The sequence below is a fragment of the Centruroides vittatus genome, unplaced genomic scaffold (genome assembly GCF_030686945.1).
Source record: "Centruroides vittatus isolate TY-2023 unplaced genomic scaffold, ASM3068694v2 scaffold_1015, whole genome shotgun sequence".
NCBI classification, from domain to species: Eukaryota; Metazoa; Arthropoda; class Arachnida; order Scorpiones; family Buthidae; genus Centruroides; species Centruroides vittatus.
Genome location: NW_027122666.1, coordinates 952,468 through 974,502, shown reverse-complemented (window position 1 = coordinate 974,502; position 22,035 = coordinate 952,468). Strand labels below are relative to the sequence as shown.

General features: G+C 31.1%; 2 protein-coding genes across 2 annotated transcripts in view; one reads left to right on the top strand and one right to left on the bottom strand.

Annotated features, from left to right (window-relative positions):
• The window catches only part of LOC136986324 (WD repeat-containing protein 47-like), a 55,271-nt gene extending 46,803 nt beyond the window's left edge, over nt 1-8,468 (top strand). Inside the window, exons 7-9 of the mRNA XM_067283821.1 lie at nt 366-506; nt 6,636-6,854; nt 6,959-8,468. Coding sequence (XP_067139922.1) covers nt 366-506; nt 6,636-6,854; nt 6,959-7,101 — 503 coding nt within the window. The 3' untranslated portion in view covers nt 7,102-8,468. The remainder of the gene's footprint in view (nt 1-365; nt 507-6,635; nt 6,855-6,958) is intronic.
• Nucleotides 8,469-13,900: 5,432 nt separating this feature from the next.
• On the bottom strand, nt 13,901-21,927 carry LOC136986210 (failed axon connections-like). The gene is made up of 5 exons (XM_067283697.1): nt 21,646-21,927; nt 21,031-21,233; nt 16,381-16,513; nt 16,168-16,305; nt 13,901-15,001 (listed from the first exon to the last, which is right to left on the bottom strand). The coding sequence occupies exons 1-5, from the start codon at nt 21,829-21,831 to the stop codon at nt 14,654-14,656; spliced, it is 1,008 nt and encodes a 335-aa protein (XP_067139798.1). The 5' UTR covers nt 21,832-21,927; the 3' UTR covers nt 13,901-14,653.
• Nucleotides 21,928-22,035: the final 108 nt, after the last annotated feature.

The following is a 22,035-nucleotide window of genomic DNA, read 5'->3' as shown; positions in this document are numbered from 1 at the left end:
AACTAGGTAGGACCAGATGGCTGACTCTAACAGACATCTTCATAGTTGAAAATGGGCTCTCAGTGTCCATACTGTATCAGTTGGAATAATTTTTTCTTAATATTAAGCATACATAATTTTGTACATTTAATACAAAAACAAAATTTTATATAATTAATGTTACAAAATAAAAAATATGTATTTAAATTTCATTTTAATAAAATTCAAGTCTATTTTTGTTTGGTGATGGTGTTGCAAACAATGTTGTGGAGAAGACTATCTGATCCAACTTAGCTTGTGAGAACAACCACAAAAAGTTAAACAGGTTTTTAGAAATATTTAAATATTCAAAATATTATTTGTTATAAATTATTTTCTTTTTATAGGACATATATTAACATTATTCACTTGGGGTGGATCAATGTTTGTAAGTGGTTCTCAAGATAGAACAATTAGATTTTGGGATCTGCGTACTCAGGGATGTGTAAATTTAATTGCAACTCCTTCAAGTTGTGGCTCTGGACCAGGTATTTTAGAATACTGTTATTGTTCTGATTATGTCAGTGTATTGTAATTTAATTTTACATAAACTGAAATTAATTAATTTAAATTTAGAAATTTAATGTAATTAATAATTCACTTAAAATTTTAATAATTAATTTTTTTGGATTTAGTTTTTGAAGGAATAATTATCCATTTATAATCTTTAAATTGACAATCTTATAATTAAAGATTGTAAATTTTTATAATTAATATTTTTATAATTATTTTAACATTTTATGATTAAGATCATTAAAACTGTTGTATTTGTGATACTTTTATTTTAAAAAATCTCTCTCTTTCTTTGACTTTTTTCTCATGGTAGGGATCAGCTTTGTTGCAACTGTCGTCTCCACTTGGTCTTTGGCATCATCCGGGTTGAGGATGGCAATGTGCATGTCCTCTCTGATGGTATCCATCCATCGTTTCTTAGGCCTTCCATGTGGGCAGTACCCTCCTGGGTTCAATTGCATGGCTGTTTTTGCTACTGATGTGTCTTCGCCATGTAGGACATGTCCATACCATCTTAAGCGGGCCTGCCGCATTTTCTTGTCAATTCCTGTTATTCCCAGTCTTTGTTGAACATCGTCATTTGTTACATGATCAAATCAGGTTAGGCCCAACATCCACCTTAACATCTTCATCTCCATTACATGTAGAGAGTGTTCATTGTTCCTTGCTGTGGGCCAGCATTCAGCTCCATAAAGAGCTGCTGGGCGGACCACTGTTTTATAAATTTTTGCTTTTAGATGTTCGGGCATTTTTCTATCACGCAGGACACCTGTGGTTTGTCACCATTTGAGCCAGGCAGCATTTATTTGTGCTATGACATCAGGCATTGTTTCACCGTCTGCAGATAACACGGATCTCAAATATTTGAACTGAATCATTTTGTTTATTGTCTGGTCTGCCACTTGGATCGTTTTGTCAGTTTGTGGGCCACACTTGAGATATTCTGTTTTCTTTAAATTTAGGCTTAGCCCATATTCATTAAGTCGGTTACTCCATGCTTGCAACTTCTCCTGGAGAGCTGTGTACTGTCTTGATGTGCAAGCATCACATCATCAGCATACAGTAGTGTCCAGGGGGGTGCTGCCTGCAGGTCAGCTGTGACAGTGTTCATGCATAATATGGCATAATGCAGCAATGGCGAGAGTGCTAATCCTTGGTGAACACCAACAGTTATTTTGAATGGTGGCGAGGTTCCATCTGGGTAGCAAACTGTGCTCACCACATTGTGATATAATATTTGTGTCCACTTTACGTATTCCTCTGGTATTCCATGTGACCGTAGTGCTTTTCAGATAGGCAAGTGTGGAACATGATCAAAGGCTTTTTCAAACTTTTATTTTAAAGAATATGTTAGATAATTATATTCTTTAATGTTTGAACATATTACATAAGTACATATTAAAAAAAAAATTATCTAATAAAAATATGAAATTAGAAGAACCATTGTTTGAAATAATTCAAATAATTTGGCTTTATTATGAATTTAGAAAAGTTTTACTATTTAATATCATTTTCAAGAACACTTACCATATCTATAAATTTGTTTTGTGACAGAATAGCAGAAAAGTTTTTTATTCAATAAATATTTAAAACAAAAGTATTGAAAAATGTTAACTGATTTTAATTTTTTTAAAAAATATTGTAAAATATCTTATCAAACATGTGGAAGAATACTTCACATATAATGGAATTAAAACTTTAGCAGATTTTACTTCAGACATGTTGCTTATATAAATAAATAAAGTAAATAAGAGCACAGTAATAACTGATTATTTATCAGATTAAAAACACAAATAAATGTGTATAGACAGGCAGTGTGTACACTTATTTATTTGTGTGTTTTTAATTTTACACTGGTGATGCATTACATATATATTGGCAAAGTTATTAAACTGCAGTAGTATCAAAAATACTGATCAATTTATTGAAAATTTTAAAAATCTTACTTTGAACCTGATGAAAAGCTATAAAGGTACAAAAGAAATATTTTCTAGCTAAAGTTTAGGCTAGATACCTATATATGTTTCTTTATTTATTTTTTGATATATTGGATTTACTAAAATGAGATTATAGTAAGTTTTAAATCACTATAATCTCATTTGAGTAGTGTTACAGTTTTTTCCACTCTTCAGATGCAGAAGAAGATAAAATCAAACAAAAGCTTAGAAAAAGCAATGTCTTTCTATCCAGTCATATCCAGTAATTCAATTTATTTATCACTTGTATGATATCGTGAGTTTGTCAGTTTTTGTTATGCTTATTTAACAGGCTTAATGTTATTTTTTTTCTTGTATAAAATTAATTTTTGTATTTTTAATCAATTATTTTAAATAGCCCAAGCTAAATAATAAATCCACAAACCAACTTTTAATTAAAGCCAAATGATCTTTTGTATTACTGGACTATAATAAGTCTATTATTATAATTAGATATAAAGCAATTTGACTAGAGTTAGGTGGTTAAGCTGATGATTTTAATAATTACAATAAATTTTAATATTTAATAAAAATAATTAATTTAATTAGTCTTATTATAGTTTGGTAATATAACAGATCATTTAGCCCAAGCGAAAATAATTAAGTCAACATTATTGCTCTGTTCCTAAATCTGTTTTAATCTTCTGTTTGAATCAGTTATAACTTGTAGACATCCAGTATATTAGAAGTGCAAGTTTTAACTATTTTGCAATGTAATGTAATTATTATTATGTATTATTAAGCAGCAGAATCTGCTTATTGTAATCTCTTCAAAACTTGCAAAGTGCAAAAGTGACTATAGCAAGCACTAGAGTATAATTAGTGGAGATTCTGGTTTCATTGATTCTGATAATAAAATTTATTATTTGATGCTGTATTTTATTTATAATTAATTAATTGTAATTCATCCAGTTTATAATTAAAGTAATAAATTGACTAACATTTGCATTGGGTTCTTCCCAAGGACCTAGGACATCATAATGTAATGGTATAGAATGTTTGCAGATCCCAGCAGTACTGATTTTTGAAGTTGACAGATGTTAATTTTGTCAGTGTTGATATTCTTCAAGTGCTGCTCCAGGTTTTTTGGAATAGCACCCAGTGCACCAATAATCACTGGTACTATTGCTGCTGGTTTATGCCACAATCTTTGGAGTTTAATCTTCAAGTCCATGTATCTTGTAATTTTTTTTTGTTCTTTATTATTAACCCTGCTGTCACCAGGAATTGGTGATAGCAAGGTTAATGATAAAGAACACTAGGATTTTATCAGTTTGCAATCTCTGAAGTCCTATAAAATTTTTACCTGCTCATTTTCAGTGACTTTTGTTATGTTATGATCCTATCAGTTGTTCAAGGTGAATAAACCATAGTTTTTGCAAATGTTCCAGTGAATCATCTTGGCAATGCTGTTGTGACTTAATTTGTAATCAGTCTGTGCAATTTTTTTGCATGAGCTGAGAATAAGGTCTATGGTCTATAGTTTCATTCGATTCATTGCACAGTCTGCATTGAGCATCTGATGAATTTTCAACTTTAGCTTTGTTCTAATTGCTTGTTCTTGTGGCTTTCAGTTTCTTTCTTTAATGTCCCTGTTGTCAACTGCTGCCAAGTTTTGGTTTTGTCCACTTTTTCATCTATCTTTTCCAGAAATTGGTCTTGCAATGCCTATTTTTTCCAACCTTCTGCTATTTCCTTCAATGTTTTTTGGCAATACTCTTTTTTCGTGCTTTGAACCTTCAGCAGGTTATGATTCTTTACTTTCATTAGTGTTCACTCTTGGCTATTGCTGGAAGAAGAAAAACATGCCCTAGCTAATTACATTAGCTAGGCATGTTTTTCTTCTTCTACTGTGTGATGCACCTGCAATAGATCTCTGTCCCCAGCTTTGCAGGGCAGGTACAGTACAACTTGTCAGTGTTGCTGTATGGATGTAGGACTTAGTGAATTGTCATCAATTTTCTTATTTTCTGATCTATAGCATCTAAATCAGTCTGTATATAGTTCACAATGCCAGCAGTGTATCTAACAACTGGAATAGCCCAGGAATTGATGGCCTTTATTATATTGTCTCCATTTAGCTTTGTCTTCAGGATTTTTCTGACCCTTTGGATGTATTCTTTGCTAACAGTTGTTTTTACTTGACTGTTTGATGTTATCTAACTCGAATATGCCAGGGAATTTGTAGGCCTCTTGTTGGTTATTTTTAATAACCTGGTCATTTGGAATTTCTATTCCATTATTTTTTGTTTTTTTTTTTTTTTTTTTTTTTGGTCATAGTCACAATGACACATTTTTCCAATCCAAATTCCATTGAGATGTTGTCTGAACTGAAAATATGCACTGTGTTGGTCAATGAGTGAATTTCACTTTCTAATTTTTCATACAGTTTCAGGTCATTCATATATAGCAAATAAGAAATTTTTTGAGCATTCCTAGCTATTTGTTATCCCAAATTTGTTTCCTTCAGGATCAATGACAATGGGACCATCGCTATGACAAAACAGGAGCGATGACAATGAGTCACATCCCTGACACCCCTCTTGATGTTGACCATTCCATATTTTTCATTACCAAAAAGAAGTTCTGTCTTCCACTTTTCCATTACTTTTTCCATAAATTTTATGTAATCTTATGAAGATCTTGCATATGAACCCTGGTGGTTCATACATTTTACGATGCACCTATGCAGTAATAAGTCAAACGCTTTTTTATAGTCAATCTACATTATGTGCAGATTTTTTTTCAGTCTTCTACTGTTTTCCAGAATCATGTTGTCAATCAAGAGTTGGTCTTTTGTACTCCTGCTTTTTTTTGGTTCCCTTTTTGTTCTGTTAGTAAGATGTTCAGTTCCAAAAAAAACTATGATGTTATCAGCTATGATCCAGTAAGCAATTTGAACATGGTAATCATGTTGGTAAGCATGTTATTGGCCTGTAATTTGATGGTATTGAACTTTTTTCGGAAGAGGTAGGTAGGTTCTGCTAGTTGTTAACCATTCCTCAATTTCACAATTTTGCAGTGAATGATTGAAATGATCAGCCACGACTGGATGTAAACTGGTCAATCAAAACCCATGCATTTGATCCTTTCCCGGAGACATCCAGTTTTTGATTCTTTTACTCTATTTTTTACCATATTTGTTGTTATTGACTGATTATCCATATGATATTCACTTGTCTCCTCTTCAAATGTTTTTATCCAGCTTGCATTATGTTTATATTCTTTTTCATTTTCCCATAAATTTCTCCAAAACTGTGTAGTTTCATCTTTATTTCGTTTGGTGATATTGATTTTTCTATCCCAGTTAAATGTTTTGGAAGCAGATTGGACAGTTGGTTTTGCTTATATTGACTGTTCCTGGCTTCATACCTTTCAATTTTTCTGGCTGTTATTATTATTATTATTATTATGTTTGAAGTTTCTCATAATAAATAGTATGAAATGATTTTCCAATTATTTATTGTGATATTGTCACAATGCCAGGCTACAATTTTTCATTGCAATGCACTTAAGATTAGTAGTGTCTTTCCCCTGTACATCATACTTTTCCTGTTAATAATTAACTCATGCCAGTCATGTATCTAACTCTGTTCAGGAGAAAATTTTTGAATTGAAATAACAGAAATAACATGACTTTTGGCTCAAAGCAGACATTCATATATAGTTAACTGGGACCTCCTGCTCCTAAATTTTCAATATCTGGTCTTAACTTTTATCTATCTAACACTGTTCTCAAGATTAAGGAAGGACAGACAGACGACAGTGGGAATTTGTAGGTCTACAATTTTTTCAGATTGCAGCCCAACAATAAAACAAATGTTCTTTGTTCTATTATAATAGGAGATGATCATATGAACAATACCTCTCCTCTGTAAAGGGAAATAAAGGTGAACAAATTGAGTACTAACTATAAAATTTGATTCAACTAATTTACATTTAAGAATAAAGTTGTTACTTTAGGTGTGAAATGTCCTTAAACTTTTTTATTTTTGTTTCATGTCTTTGGAAGCATTAATGGGCTTAGCAACTTTGCATGTTAAAAATAATTACCATTATTAATATTCTTCTATATTAGCAATGAATCTTTTTATTCGTTTTATTGAAAATTTTAAAATTATGTTTTAGGAAGCCCAGTAGCTGCTGTATGTGTGGATCCTTCAGGTCGACTTCTAGTTTCTGGCCATGAGGATGCTGCGTGTCTATTATATGATATTAGGGGTGGTCGAGTGATCCAGTGCTTCAGGCCCCATACTTCTGACGTACGATCTATAAGATTCTCACCCAAAGCCTATTACCTCCTTACTGCATCGTATGATCATAAGATTGTATTAACTGATTTGCAAGGTAACTTTGCTACTTGTATCTCTCACATTCTACAAGTTAACATATACAAATGATAAAATATATGTTAAATCACAAGTGAAAGCAATTTTTTACTGTTTTTTTAGGCGATTTAACTCAACCATTACCAAGCATTGTCGTAGCGGATCATACAGATAAAGTTATCCAAGCCCGATGGCATCCTCAAGAATTTTCTTTTCTCTCCACTAGTGCAGACAAAACTGCTGTCTTATGGGCACTTCCTAATTAAAGATATTTTCATTTTTTACATTTATATATTTATCTTTTCATTGTTTACAAATTTTATTTTTTTTACCTATTTAAAAGTTCAGAGTCATATATTATAAAAAAGGAAAAAAAGAATTAAATTGATCAAACAGCATATTCAGTATATTCTGCAATATATTTTTAATGCAATAATTTTCTGTATAATTAAATGGAAAGTTCTGAATGGTCACAAAATGTTTTATTTATCAAGATGCTTGATCTGATTTTTTTTTGTATATGAGTCATAATGTTAAAAATATAGCAGTGTTTTTAGTGTGTTTATAATATTGAAATTATTTTTCCTATTTTAATTACTTCTATAAAAAGTATTAAAAAAAGAACTTTTATTGTTATATGTAATTAATATAAAGAAATCTAAAGTATAATAAGCTTAAATTTCCAGACATGTATAATTTGGTTTTGTTGTGTAATACATTTCTCAGTGTATAGTTTAGAAAAACAGTCATTTTAATTAATTTATTATATTGTGTCGTAGCATAATTGCCATTTTGTTCAATGAATTTGTGCCATAAAATTCTATTTTTTCTTGTTTTGTTCTGTTTTTTATCATTGGTATACATTTAAAATATATAAATATATATTTTAAGTGTTATTTATATAATAAATTTTTGAAACTTTGTGGTTGGAAATAGTTATAGACAAAGTGATAATGTATATAGAATAGAATACAGAGAAGGTTCTGCATGATAATAGATTTTTTTCTTACAAACACAGTATATAGTACAGCATCACCATAGTTCGTTAATAGAAAAGCATAAATATACATTTTTATGAATAAAATGTTAAATATAAAAAAACCAATTTGCAATTCAAATAGAATTTTTTCTTAAAAAAATAAAGTTCAAATTTCTTCCAGAAACAAATGGTGCAAACAGTACAGAAAAATTGCAAACAGTTTCATTTTTTCTGTATTAATAAATATAATAAATGCATTTTCAAACATAATTTTTGATACTTAAAATATTTATTATATTTTATATAATGTACACATTTCATCAAGCTGTGGCTCTTACAAATTGTATATACTGTATTTGTCAGGAAAAAATTTCACGTAACAGTGACTAAAAGAAAACAAATGTATATTTCTCTTTTGCATTGATTTCAAAAGAAAAATTATATATATATAACTTATATATTAAAAACCAACATAAGATTTATATAATGCTGACAACCGAGGGAGCAGTTAACAATTTGCTTGTGAACTACAGCATTTTTTTTAAAAATCTGTAGCATTTATTACGTGCATGTTTTATTACTGTACATTAATGTGCATTTATTTGCAGCTTAAATCTTGTAATAAATTGTAAAGTAATAAATTTGTTAATAGAATTCCTATATAAGAATTCTTCCTAGTTTTTATTATTTAATATTTTATTAAGAAAAATACATATATATATTTATTGAATATATATATATTTTTTTTGTTAATATTTTGAATGCATTGTAAAATAATTATTTGAAATATCTTTGTTTTTCTACTAACAAATATTGAATAAAATGTTATTTAAGAGTAATCTTATTAAGACATAATAAGTATGTTCTAATTAATTTATGATAAAAGTTACTCTTCATTCAATAGCTCTTCTGTTTCATTATTTTAGAGCTGATTAGTTTACATTCTTTCTAGTGTATAACAAACTACACAAGCAAATATTCTCCTTTTCTAAATTCCATTATCTTGCTCTTGTATCTCATGTTTGCCCATTAAGCATTTTTTGTTTGTTTTTTTCTTTTTATTATAATGTAGAAAATGAAATTCTTAAGTTAAATTCTTTTATCTATTTAATTTAGAAAAATTTAAGTAAGATTTAATTTTCTCTTCAGTATTTTAATAAAACTAATGATAAACTTATTTTATGATAAAATAATTTTTATTTATTGAATAATTCATATTTTTTATTACCTATTCAATTTTTTTTCATTAAATTTGCAGTTCATCAAAGTGAATTGATAATATTATTATGATTAATAAAAATGACTATTCTACTTTACAAAAGTAAATTTGATTTAAAAGAAAAAAGTAACATGATTTAACTTTAAATTAAAACTAAAATGAAATTAAAATTTGAATTATTCTGAAAGTTTTATCAAAGGAATGTATATTTCTTGATATTTTTATTTTATATTTTCTGTTTGTGATTTTTAAATTTAAAAAATTGACTGAAAATATAAATTTTCTGTGTATATAAAATAGAATATCTGTCTTCTCAGTCTGCTATACACCTAAATCTGTGCCCTATACACTTCTAAATCCTTTTATCAATCTGGACAAAATATTTTAGGCCCACTAGCAACGTTCCCTCTATTTTTTTTTTTTTTTTTTTGTAGCTGAGCAGAATATGTACTGTACTCTGAACAAAAAAATTTTTGATGAGCAGATACATAGACAATCTTATTTTTTTCCTTTAAAAATTAAAATAATTATAAAGTAATAATTAAAATTCATTTTAAAACATACTTCCGTACAAAATAGTATCTTTTGTCAATGATTTAATGTATTTAAATGAAATATACGTAGTAATAATCGTGTTGCAGACAGTGAGAAATCAGTAAACAATAATTCAAATCAGTGTGCATGCTCGCCTTTTCGGCACATAAATTCTTGTGCGTGGCAATAATTTGAGCAGTGTGCAGCTTAGAGGGAACCTTGCCCACCAGTGGCCAAGTGGTTCCATTCCCTAAACACTTGGAAGCGTGAACACAATTGTGGGTTTGCGCCTTGCCAGGATGGCTGGTCATGTGGAGTTTTCCAGGTTTTCTCCATGTCTGTAATGCTTGAATAGGACCCTTAAAAAGACCTTTCCCTAGGCAGATCACCCAAGTGTTGCATTGCTGTAACTTAACAAAACAAACAAACCAAATGTTTTAGAGTTAGTCTCATGGACCCTGTAGAAAATATAGATTACCACAAAACCTGGACATCCCACTACTAACTTCTAAACTTTTTGATCTATCTGGACAAATGTTTTTGTTACACTCTAGGATTTTACATGGTAGCCTATATTTTATATAGGCTACCATGAACTCTGGACACCCCTTTATTTCATGGTAGCCTATCAAGGGGTGTCCCCTTTGTAAGAATTTAAGTTTGATGCATTATTATAAATTTATAAGTAAGCATTGCATATTAATTAATGAAGGTGCTACACAGTCTTTAAATCACATAGTGGTGATTTTAAAAAGTATAGGGTCTTCTGGATTTGTTAGCTGTACTGAAATAGTACTATCAATTTGCCTAAAATTAGCCTAAAATAACCTAGATTTTAATACTTGTCATTATTACTTTTTATCAGGCAATACAAACATAGCTGCTAGTTTTATATAAAATAAATTCAAGGCATATAATGGATCATCTGGTTCTTTTATGCCTTTTTCCTGCACTACAGTAATAATTTTTAAATTTATTTGAATATTAAATTTTTTATATTTCATATAAACTAAAAATCAATAATATTAGCATCGAGAAACTAGACTTAAAATATTGTCCTAGGTCAACATGGATAAATTAGTTTAGCAGTGCAACCATTCTGGACATAGTGAGGGGATCATCTGGAAGTCATGAAAGGATGGAGAGGACGTTGAGATGAAATAAATGAAAAGGAGAGCTGTAGGTGTAGATTATTGAGAGAAGATGCATACAGTTCAGGTTTTTTAGATAAGGAATTGCGACAACAAAATCTACTGGTGGCCTTACTATTAGCCCATGAATTTGTGTCACAAGTTTACATGTTGTTTTTTAATACTAATGTATAAAATTAATGTCAGAAACACCTTAAATCCAGTAAAAACAGTATATTAATTAACAGAATGAATGTTTTCAACCACGTGCAATGGTCATCTTTGGGTTCTAGAGTAGAATTAATGAATAGAATAGGAAGCACATTTGAAATTAAAGGCATTTAAAACTTACAGATTTACATAATGAGTTATGAGGAGCATAAATATATTAAAGAAACATAGAAAATAGGAATAAATATTAAATACAAAATAATTAAATATATAAATTTTAAACTTAGATTTAAAAATTATTATATATGCTTCCTTATGTGATACAGAAAGTATACACAGACTTGTATTACAAAAAATGGAAATTATTTTATAAACTTTAAAATTAAATTATAAAATATACCAACAAAATTTTGAGGTGAAACGATTAAATTGTCTTTTCTAATTAATTTACACTTGTACTATACAACTGATAGACTTCAGGGAATATCTAGATTGATGATCAAGTTGCTTGCTAGAGAAAGAGACAGTATCTAGCTTAATGATTATACTATCGTGACAGATGCAGTCAGCAATTTAATTACACTGAATGCTTTTAAATATCAAATAAATTATGTAGTAATTACTACTTTCCATTTTCTGCTAATGCCGCTGTTTTAAAATTAGCTTAGAGCTAAATAAATATTAGCACAAAAATAATTAAAAAGGTATAAAAAAAAATAATTTATAAACTTATTCAAGATATTACTAAGTTTTTTGCAAGAAGGAATGTCGTTAATACATTTTTTCCTTGCAAACTAGCTCCTGATAGCGATATCATTCTTATCTGTTTGCTAACTTCTCTGCAATTTCTGCCTCGAAATTACATGGTGAGCAACTCAAGATATTTAAAATGGAAAAAAATTGCATCTTTTTTAACGTTTCTTTCGTGTTTTCGTGTTAAGAAACTAAAACTGTATGCTCGCATTATCGAGCATACAGTTTTACATTACAGATAGCGAGTCTAGCGCATGACTCGCTATCTAAACGAGGAAAAAAAAGGTATAAGACCGTAACAGATTGTAAAATTTCCCTGTTAAAAACTTCACTTCTTTGTGACAATTTGAAAAATGGTATAATTTTAAATAAATAGAGAGGAAGAACAATTGGTTAACGTTCTCTGTGTGGAGTGAATCACTAGCAGAAAGAACACTGCTGCCTTTGATTGATTGAACAGTAACTGTAATCTACGATATTGCGGTTAGCCTGTAACACAACAGTTTGAGTTATTCAAGAAGAAACCATCCATCCATTTTTTTAACACCGAAAAAAATAATAATCTTGTGACCTCCTCATAAATTACATCAAGTCTTTGACATGAATAATGTTAACATCTTCACGGTTGTCCGTCAAAGACGAGTGGCTGTTTACTCACCTTTTTTACGATATTTTTTCTGTTTCTGTAAAGGGAATTTGTAAAAAAAATGCGACTTTATTTCTGGTAAACGGTGCTGTCATTGAGGTTCGAGTGATGAATGCGTGACATTAATTTCTGATTATTACTGCCACTGGATGTTATTGAATGAGGAACAAGATGTTGAACGATCCGAATCATATTAAATTGGAGAGGTTAAATGCTGGAAGTAATATGTAAGCGTCAATCGCAGTCGTGTGAAATATTTTAATAAAAAAAAAAAAATGAAGCAAATCGATTTGCTGAACGGTTATTAAACGTATTAATGTTGAATTTATATAATTAAATATGTCAACATTTATACATTCGCGTGTATGAAATTACAAATATTGATTTTCTCTACGCACGTTTTTTCTCTTCGTAAATTCTCTTACTTTACTAGCTGTTATGTATAACAGGAAAAATGGCGATCGGTCAAAAAATGACCCCAAGATTTTTACGTTTTTGGACTCGAGAGATCTTGAAATGGTCGAGAAAAAAGTTGGGAGAGTTTTTCTGTATGGGAGCACGATTTTTTTACACTTCTCTTTTAAGCTTAATAACTCCTGTGCCTTTTATGTCGAAAATTTCTGAAAATGTGTGCAGGGAAGGTTGTGTATTAGGGGGGAATGTTTTCTAGAATAATTTCAGAAAAATCGGACTCTATTGGTTCGGGAGATATGGCCCACCCCCGTAATATCTCCCGTAACCAATCTGAAAGACTGTAAAAGGTAATGGTAGCAGGATTATGTAAGGATGAAAACAAATAAATAATGCCGGGGAAAAGTCCTAGCAACAAAATGTTTCCAGCTTTTTAAAAATGTCTTGCGAATATTTTATATTGTTTTCTAAAGCTTAACACATTATTTTATTGGATAGAATTAACATATTTATGTGATTTATGCTACATGTAATCTCATTGTGCATGCAAGTGGATAGCGAATCGCTTCGATCTAAATCGAATAAGTGGTAAGAAATTTGTATCAATAACAACGTTACATTAAATAGTAATCGAATAATATCACGAAACTAATGATATAATCTACCGTTGATACAATTTTCCTATCGCTTGTTAAAATCTCTAGCGAATCTAACAAGCAATTTGTGTTCAGTAGGAATATGTTAACGCGATATCGCTCAACCGACACGATATATACATTTGTACGTAGCTTAAATATGGTAACATGTTACTGTCTAGCATCTTTAATCACATTGAAGAATGCTACATTACGTCAATTAATGTGGCATTTCATTGCAGAAATTCGAATTAGCGAAACGATGAAGCGTGTAAAACGCAATTAATGATTTGGATGGGATAAGACAACGCAACACATGAGCGATCTGCCGTGGGGATGGGAAACTTCCCTCTAGTTAGGTATTAGACACGTAAAGTATGACAAGAGAGAAAGACTTTCTATGGTAAACGGGCCTCTATTTAGGCGTTAGGCACGTGAATAAAACCGGAAAAATCACGCGGCCACTCCGTTGGTGAGACTCGTAACCAGTGTTAAGTGATCTTATCCACTTGGTCTCTGGTGGGCCGTAAAATTCAACTACCTTTTATTCTGTGACTGTAATAGAAAGAGGAAAGCATGCGTAAATATAGATTGAAACACGTTTTTAATGACACTTTCTCCGACATACAAAGTCATACTATTTTAAAAATTAACACTTCAATATATCAATAATAACATGAAGAAAAAAATAAAGAAGAAAAAATCGTCCACAAAAAGACGTAGCATAAATCGATATTAAAAATTGTGCACTTCACAAAAAACAGTTTCTCAAAAGTTCACTTTTTCGTTTGTATTTTTCTTTCTTTTCTTTTATATAAAGGAAGGAATATACACGTCAAGGCAATATGCCTCCAATTACAGTCGTGGATGGTATAAGGAAGCTATTCAAACATTTAATTAATACAGTTAAAGATGTGACGATATCGACCAATAATTTAATGATATGCAGTTGATGAATTCTTTTTTTTTTGGAAAAAGATTTACGTAGCTGTTAGCAGCTGACGGAAGCCAGTTTTTTAATTATTTTGAATCATTTGTTATTAATAATTATATAAAGTTGAGCCGCTTTGTTTAGTATCTTCGATTTTATATGCTCCAATCTGCAGCTTGTTCATTTAATATGGCTAACCGTCATCCACCTCAGCTGCGTCGAACCGTCTTAATGATTACAATACCTAAAACATAATTTTACACAACGTCAACTTTTTGGGGGATTTTACACCATTGAAACAGTTCCGCACAACACTAACAAGCAATAGAAACATCAAAACTGTTGTTGTTTTTTTTTTTTTTTGCCAGGAAAAAGGTTGTTAATGTAGTGAATTAACAAATGGTTTTGTTTACTCTTCGCCATCTTTGCTGGGCTTCTCGTCTTCGGTCGTTTTATCAGCCTCTTTGATCTCTTCGGGTTGTTCTTTATCCACTTTGTCTTCTGCTTCTTTCTTGGTTTCTTCTTCGGCTGGTTTCTCTTCCTTCTCCTCTTCCTTTGGTGCCTCTTCTATTTTCTTAGGTAAATGGGTGTTTAGTTCTAAAGTCTTGCACATTTCATCCCAGTCAGGCCAGTACCGTTCTTTCATACAGTGCACGAACTTCAATAAGTTCGAGCAATCTGTCTCCATGTATTCTTTGATGCCACCAAAGGGGACGTAAATAAATTGGCACAAATGAGCAAAGGCCACGCAATCCAGCTGTAAAAAAGTAAGAATAATAACGATAGGAAATCTTTATTATGTGAAGTATAATAGTAATCTTTACAGTTCACTATACAATAATCAAACAAGAGTTTATGACTGAGCACATCATTGTTACAGCGTGAGAGCCTGATATACAGTGGAATCAAACAATGAGAGGTTAAGAAAGCTCGAACTGTACCATTATGACAACTAGTGGCGCGTTATCCTATGGGCGTAAAGGGCAATTGTCTGGGGTTCCCTTCAACGGGGCCCCAAAACGTTCTCCAGAAGAAAGATGTCTGAAGACAACAGTGTAGCCTACATGAGCCTCCTAATTCCAATTCGCCTTGGCCCCTTGAGACTATAACGCGCCACTGATGAAAACAAAATATAAAAATTTGAATTCAGATCCCTTAGTGGATAAGAGGTTATTTAATTGCAAAGGGTGCACTAAACTTATAAACACAACTACTTTAATGCTTTCAGGTGGTCGGCCGGATGGCCGAGCGGTAAAGGTGGCAGCCTACCGCTCTGGGGGACCCGGGATCGAATCCGAACGGGTCGAATAATCCCCAGGAATTTTTCGGGGGGTGGTCCGTTCGGATATGTCGGGCCCCGTCCCTCACCATCCAGTCGCCCCATTGTGGGCCTGGCCGAACCCATAATGGGCCTACTAAAAGAGGCCCTCTTAGTGCCCACAGGGCGGAAAGAGTTAAAAAAAAAAAAAAAAAAAAAAAAAATGCTTTCAGGTGTCAAGAATCTCAAGATTTATAATTGTAAGATAAAATATGAAATATTAGATGATTTTAAGGTTCTTGGATGGTAGATTTTTAGTTCTTGGATCTCTAAAGATAAGTCCAATGACGCGTAATAGCTTCAAGAAGCCCAAGCAAATTTGAATCGGGGCCCTTGTACAGTGTTGACTTCAGATATATTTTTTTTTTTTGAAAGAGTTTTTAAGAGAAATATCTTCTTGATTCGGAGCCCCTGTTGACGAGGGCCCCAGGCATTGTCTCTTTTGCCCATAGGATAAAAGCGCCACTGGATAACTCTGAGACTGGTTAGCGTTAGGACAATTGTATTTTTGTAAGAAGCTTCTATTAAAGTATTGTGTAATTAACTATAAAGAAAAATTGTCAATACAAAGAATATTTCATCATAAAATAAAAAGAAATAGTTACCAAATGGGGTTCGTCGCCGAAAAAATATGTTTTATCATCCAGTAGTTCACTCAGTGCTTTCAAATCAGATTTTCCAAATTCATAAATCTCTTCAGGGGTATGACGGCCCAAACCGTGTCCAACAGTTCGTTTAATGTTCTGTAAATGATAATAAATTTTCAACTTGTCTCTCTAAACTAACCACAAAATTGCAATTTTGTAAAATATACTTACGCTTTTAAAACCGAGTTTGAAGAAAAATTGTAAAAGACCTTTAGGAAGCTTTGAGTTGAGAGTTCGTTTGATATCCAATTGAGCAGCCTTTAGGAAGTCACCTGGATGACTATATCTCCACCAACGCATCACCCTATTAATTATAATAATAAAATTTATTAATAGTACATTAAAATTTATATATTTTGCCGTATTGAATCCCCATTTTTATGTAAACAAGTAAACAAACTACCAGAGATGCCAACTTAGGGGTTTCCTCCTAAATTTGGGGAATCAGAAGGATGGAGGAAAATGTAATATTGCCCATATTCGTTAGCGGAATTTCGAATAGGAACTTCTAAAAGTCACATGACTCAAGACTATTTGCGCGAAATCGGGAGCACGTCTTTTTATCACGTAACACTTTTGATCAACTGTGCCCACACTTCCTGCACCCTAAATTGAAAATTAGTATTTTTCTGGATTGCCAAAAGACTAATTTTTTATATGGAGCAAAGCTATTTAGGGAGAATTTCAGGTCTGTTTATGGGATTTTCACGACGGAGGTTGTTAACACTGCAAACTACATAACTGCAGCTTAATAACGGTCACCTCCAAATAACAGCCATTTTTTATGTTCTCGTCAATGACCGTTGTTCACAGGTTTAACTGTACCACAAAAAATGGCTACAAAATCGATATTTTTCAATCTCCGAAAGTAGGATAGTGGCTAATTAATTCACGAAATATGCTGAATATGTCATTAATTCTGGCTTATCGGCTTAAATTTAATTACCTTTACTTGTTTAACTTCCTCCGGGACATTTTATTAACAGTTTATCGGGCTGAAGTGACGACAGTTATTCTTCTGCAAGCGTAAAAAAAAAATGTAATAAACTTGTAAACGAGAGTAATTTCACCCTCGATTATGAGTTATATATGCCATAATATGTATATATATTCACACTTCTATTCAAATCAGAGATCTGACTGAAGGTATCAGGACATAATTTAGTTTCTGGCTTACATAAAATGATCTGTTGCTAAATAATAGCAGAAATATGATAAAATTTCTGTTGGAAATGCTATAAATGGCTTTAAGAGTGCGCTTTCTCTCTTTAAATATGAATTTATATCATTATAAATGCCAGAAATACTCACTCATAATGCTATTAATTGTACTCATTAATGAGTTCCTCTGTTTGTTTGTCTACGTGAATAACAGTAAACATCATAAAATTCTATTAAATATTTTAATCAGCGAATCAAGCGTAAAATGATCATTTAAATTTTAATTTAATTGAGATATTGCGGCTTGAAAGTATTTAAATCATATAAATGTATCGATTAAATAATTTTAAAAGTATTTGACCAATTACAAAGAATGTATTTAAATTTTCGAATTTTATGAATGCTGATTGGTTAATATATAGTATTCGTTGGCCAATAAAACTGAAAGTTTAAATTTTTGAATTGTAGATGTTGATTGGTGTTTTGTTTATTAATTCGTATTATTGGTGACATTTAGCGTATATTCAAATATTTTAATTAAAAATTTTTATTTTTAATTTAATTTAATTATTTTTAAGTAATTATTATAAATGACTTGTACAGCACTGTACATTACACGGAATTTAAATTAATTTCTAAATATTTTTGAGTTAATTAAACATTTAATCTTTAAGATATAAACAACTTTACTATTATTTAAAATGTAAAACAAATGCCAATTTATAATTATAGTTTTATTTATTTTAAAATATTTTTTAAAAATAATAATTAATTTTATTTAAGATTTATGATTTTGAAACGAATTTTTAGAGGTAATAAAATTAAATATTCCTTTTTTTTTAAATTACAGTAGAGAGTCGAAAATCGGAATCAATTGGGGACTGGGGTTGTTCCGATTAGTCATTTGTTCCGATTACCCATTATGTACGAAAAATTACATTAACCTGTCCGATGTTCAAATTTTTCTCCGTTGCGTGTCGCTTCGTGTTGAATTTTCGTCGATTTTAAGCCTAACGAAAATTTTTATAATAATAATCGAGGCTATCGTATCGTTAAAAATTATTTCTGCATTTTGTACAAACAAAATAAATATATTGAAGAATATAAAAACATGAAAATTATACTTTAGAAGTAAATATAGTATCAAAAACGTTCGATTCAGCACGACACAGTCCGACTGAAAATCGTGCCAATTACCGGCGATTCCGATTACCAGTGTTCCGATTAACGACTCTCTACTCTATTAATATTAAATGGTTAGTTTAAAAATAGTATTTTAGCATTAGTAAGTATCTTAAAATAGGAATAATCTTTACGCTTTTGTTATGAAATTACAGTGTATAAAGGCAATGATACTGTTATTACCTCTCAAGTCATAACTTTGTCTATTACTTTCAACGCTTGTTCAGGAAGAGTTTAATATAGGAGAGTGTTTTTATTTTTTATTTTTTCCTCTTAAATTCCCTCCGATTCTTCTAAAAATTGTATTAAAATTGTTCAAAATATAGCAATTTAATACATAATATATAATTCTTCAAAAATTAAATTTTAAATTGTAATTCTATAATCTTATTGGTAAGTGAGTTAAAAGATGTTGACCAATCAGCATTAGTCAAATTTGAAATTTGAAAATTTTTCAGTTTTATTGGTGAATTAATTAAATAGTATAAACCACCAATCAGGGTTCATAAAGTTCAAAAATTTAAATATCTTCTCTCTAATTAGTTGATTCGTTTTAAACTATTTATAAATTTAAAAAACAATGATTTTTTGAAAATTCGATTAAAATTAATTTAAATATTAATAAATTTATTTATTTTTTCTTTTATGATGTTATTGGTAAATAAATAATTTAAGCAAATACACCAACAACTGCCGTAAATGATCGGGCTAAATTTTGGATAAATGATTATAGATTAGAAATAAATTTGGCACTAGAGTTAGGCGCCATCTCTTATTAAAATTAATAATTATAATATTTAATTCATTAATTTAGATTAAATTGGAAAAGAATCGGCCCGAAATGGGACCGAATCCGCAACTGCCGCTTACCGTGCGGATGGGTTGACAGTTACGCTACCCCGATCTTTGGTCCGACCTCCTCTTCCAGCATATATAAGACTATGATATAACCATCCACCGGATTATATCTTAGTCGGTAAGTGGGAATTGCAAATTTATTTCTAATCTATAATCATTTATCCAAAATTTAGCCCGATCATTTACGGTAGTTGTTGGTGTATTTGCTTATGATATCGGGTTTCGTTTAATGTATGTTTGTATAAAATAATTTAAATTTATCAATAAATTGAGTTAAAATGTGTATATATATATATATATATATATATATATATACATTTTATACATACCGTATATATTTCTCTCTTTGATTTGTTCATTTTTGAATTAATTTGAAAATCCAACAACCAATCGCCTTTGATAAATTTAAATATTTAAATATTTTTCTCTTAAAATGTATTGGCCAATGAATAAATTTCGAATTAGTTTATATAAGTTTACGAATTGATTTAAATTTCAAAAATACTTAAAATCGATTGGTTCTCGTTTAAATTTATATTAATTCAGCAACCAATCAGATTTAGCAAATTTAAATAAATAAATATTTTTCATAACTTTTACGGTCAATAAAAAAAAGCCAATAAAATTCGATTTAAATTTCAAATTTAATTAGTTTATGGTTAAATTTAATGGAATTTAAAATGAGTAACGGACTTTAAATATTAAATAATTTGATTTAAACTCGGCATGGCTTATAGAGAGGCCCGCCAAGGCCGTCAAGAGCACGTTTGAGGCCCGGGAGTAGAGGGGGAGCTCCCTTAGTAGGCCCCCTTTTTTGAACCAATAAAATAAGTAAAATGTTTCTTTATTAATAAAACAGTCTTATTTTCCGTAAAAATAGCATTAATTTTATAGAGGTGGTAACTAATAAAGGCCCTAGATTATCTATGGGCCAGGGAAGAATCTCCAGTTCCCTCCTCTCGAAAGCCTCCGAATTGGAGTGGCTTTTATTTTATGTTTGTAAAAATACATTAATTTTATAGGGGTGGTAACTAATAAGAGCCCTCTCGACGGTTTCCGAATTGGAGTGGCTTTCATTTTCCGTTAGTAAAAATAAAATAGGGATGGGTGGGAACTAATAAAGGCTCCCTTCGACGGCCCCCGAATTGGAGTGAAGCGGGCCAATTTACAGAGATTACTTTTTGTTACTGTTGTTACACGGGTAAGGTACAAGATACGGATGTAAAAAAAGCGAATAAAGTGAATAGAAAAATGGTCATAACTTATGAGATAAAGTATTTTTATTCACGGAGATAACTCCTACTTGCTAATATTCACTAATCTCTTATCGTAAACAAGACTTAATATACCTTATCTGGGGACAATGATAGCTTTTCAAGCTCTCTTATCGAGTGTAAACGGTCCCTCCGACTTATCAAACCCACCTTCAATGCAAAAGTGGTCCGAGTCGTTTCGATCGATGCAATTTTTCTTCGACTATCGTTTCTGAATATCGTTAACGTAATCCGTAGTAAACTTAACTAATCAGTATCAAAAAAATCGTCTATGATTATCATTAACTTGAACTTTAAAAAATAAATAAATAAAATATAAAACGATCAGACAAACAAACGTTCTTACCAGCTCGTATGATTGTTGAGCATGGAAATAAAGGCATGACTGATGTTTCTCTGATCAGCACTCAGGTCAGCATCCAAATCTTTATCAAAGTGTTTGCTCAGTTCTTTGATGATAATATCTGAATCTGCAATTTCGACTCCATTCAATTCGACGAAAGGAAGACGTCCCTTTTTCGATTTATATTTCATTTTATGGTCGATATTCTGTTAAAGAATCGATTATTTTCGATTAATTAATCCCGTAAAAAATCGCGAATGCAGAAATCTCGCAAGAAAAAAAGATGTAAAACAAAATCGATTCGAGATCGGATTAATTAGATTCATATTTTAAAAAAGAATATATCGATTATCACGAGCTGAATATTATCGTGGCTGTTAGTAGTTATGCAGCACTGCGATAAAACTGATGATAAATCAAACGCGTAACAATCCATTTAGGTTTTCCTACTTGTTAAATAATAACATTTAAACATCGTAAATTGAAAATATCTCATCTTTCTTAACGCCAAAGGGCATCAATTACATTTTATCAGCTCGTAAACTATGCCAGATACCATCTAGGATATTGAGAAGCATAGAAAAGTAGTAGCCTAGTCAATACAGGATGGGTTCTCACCTCGTACTTAATCCCAGCCATTCTCAACCATGTCTCCACCTTAAAACAAAACGGCGACGCAGAAGGCAAAGTTGGACAACGGGTGAACTGATAAAGATACACGACATCTTTCTCATAATCCGGTTTATGAACGTTTGTTGCTGGTCTGTCTGTCGTTGCGGGAGCATTGGAAGGATTGGATGTCATGATGGCTAACTGGCTAGGGGACAAACCAAGATGGCGCTATGCAAGACTGGAGAAGGTCGATCGATCGCTTTCCTCGTCCAAGCTACAGCTTGCAATATACCAAGGAGAATCGAAATCCTGATGGGTGATGTAAAGATGATGCATCCCTGTAGTGTATATTACAATCGTAATTACTCTTTCTTCCACCGAATAAGCCACGATTTT

Coding starts and splice junctions, on each gene's coding strand:
- LOC136986210 (XM_067283697.1), bottom strand. CDS start 21,831: ATGACATCCAATCCTTCCAATGCTCCCGCAACGACAGACAGACCAGCA. Junction 16,514..21,030: donor CTCAACAATCATACGAGCTG/GTAAGAACGTTT, acceptor TATAATTAATAG/GGTGATGCGTTGGTGGAGAT. Junction 16,306..16,380: donor TCAAACTCGGTTTTAAAAGC/GTAAGTATATTT, acceptor TATCATTTACAG/AACATTAAACGAACTGTTGG.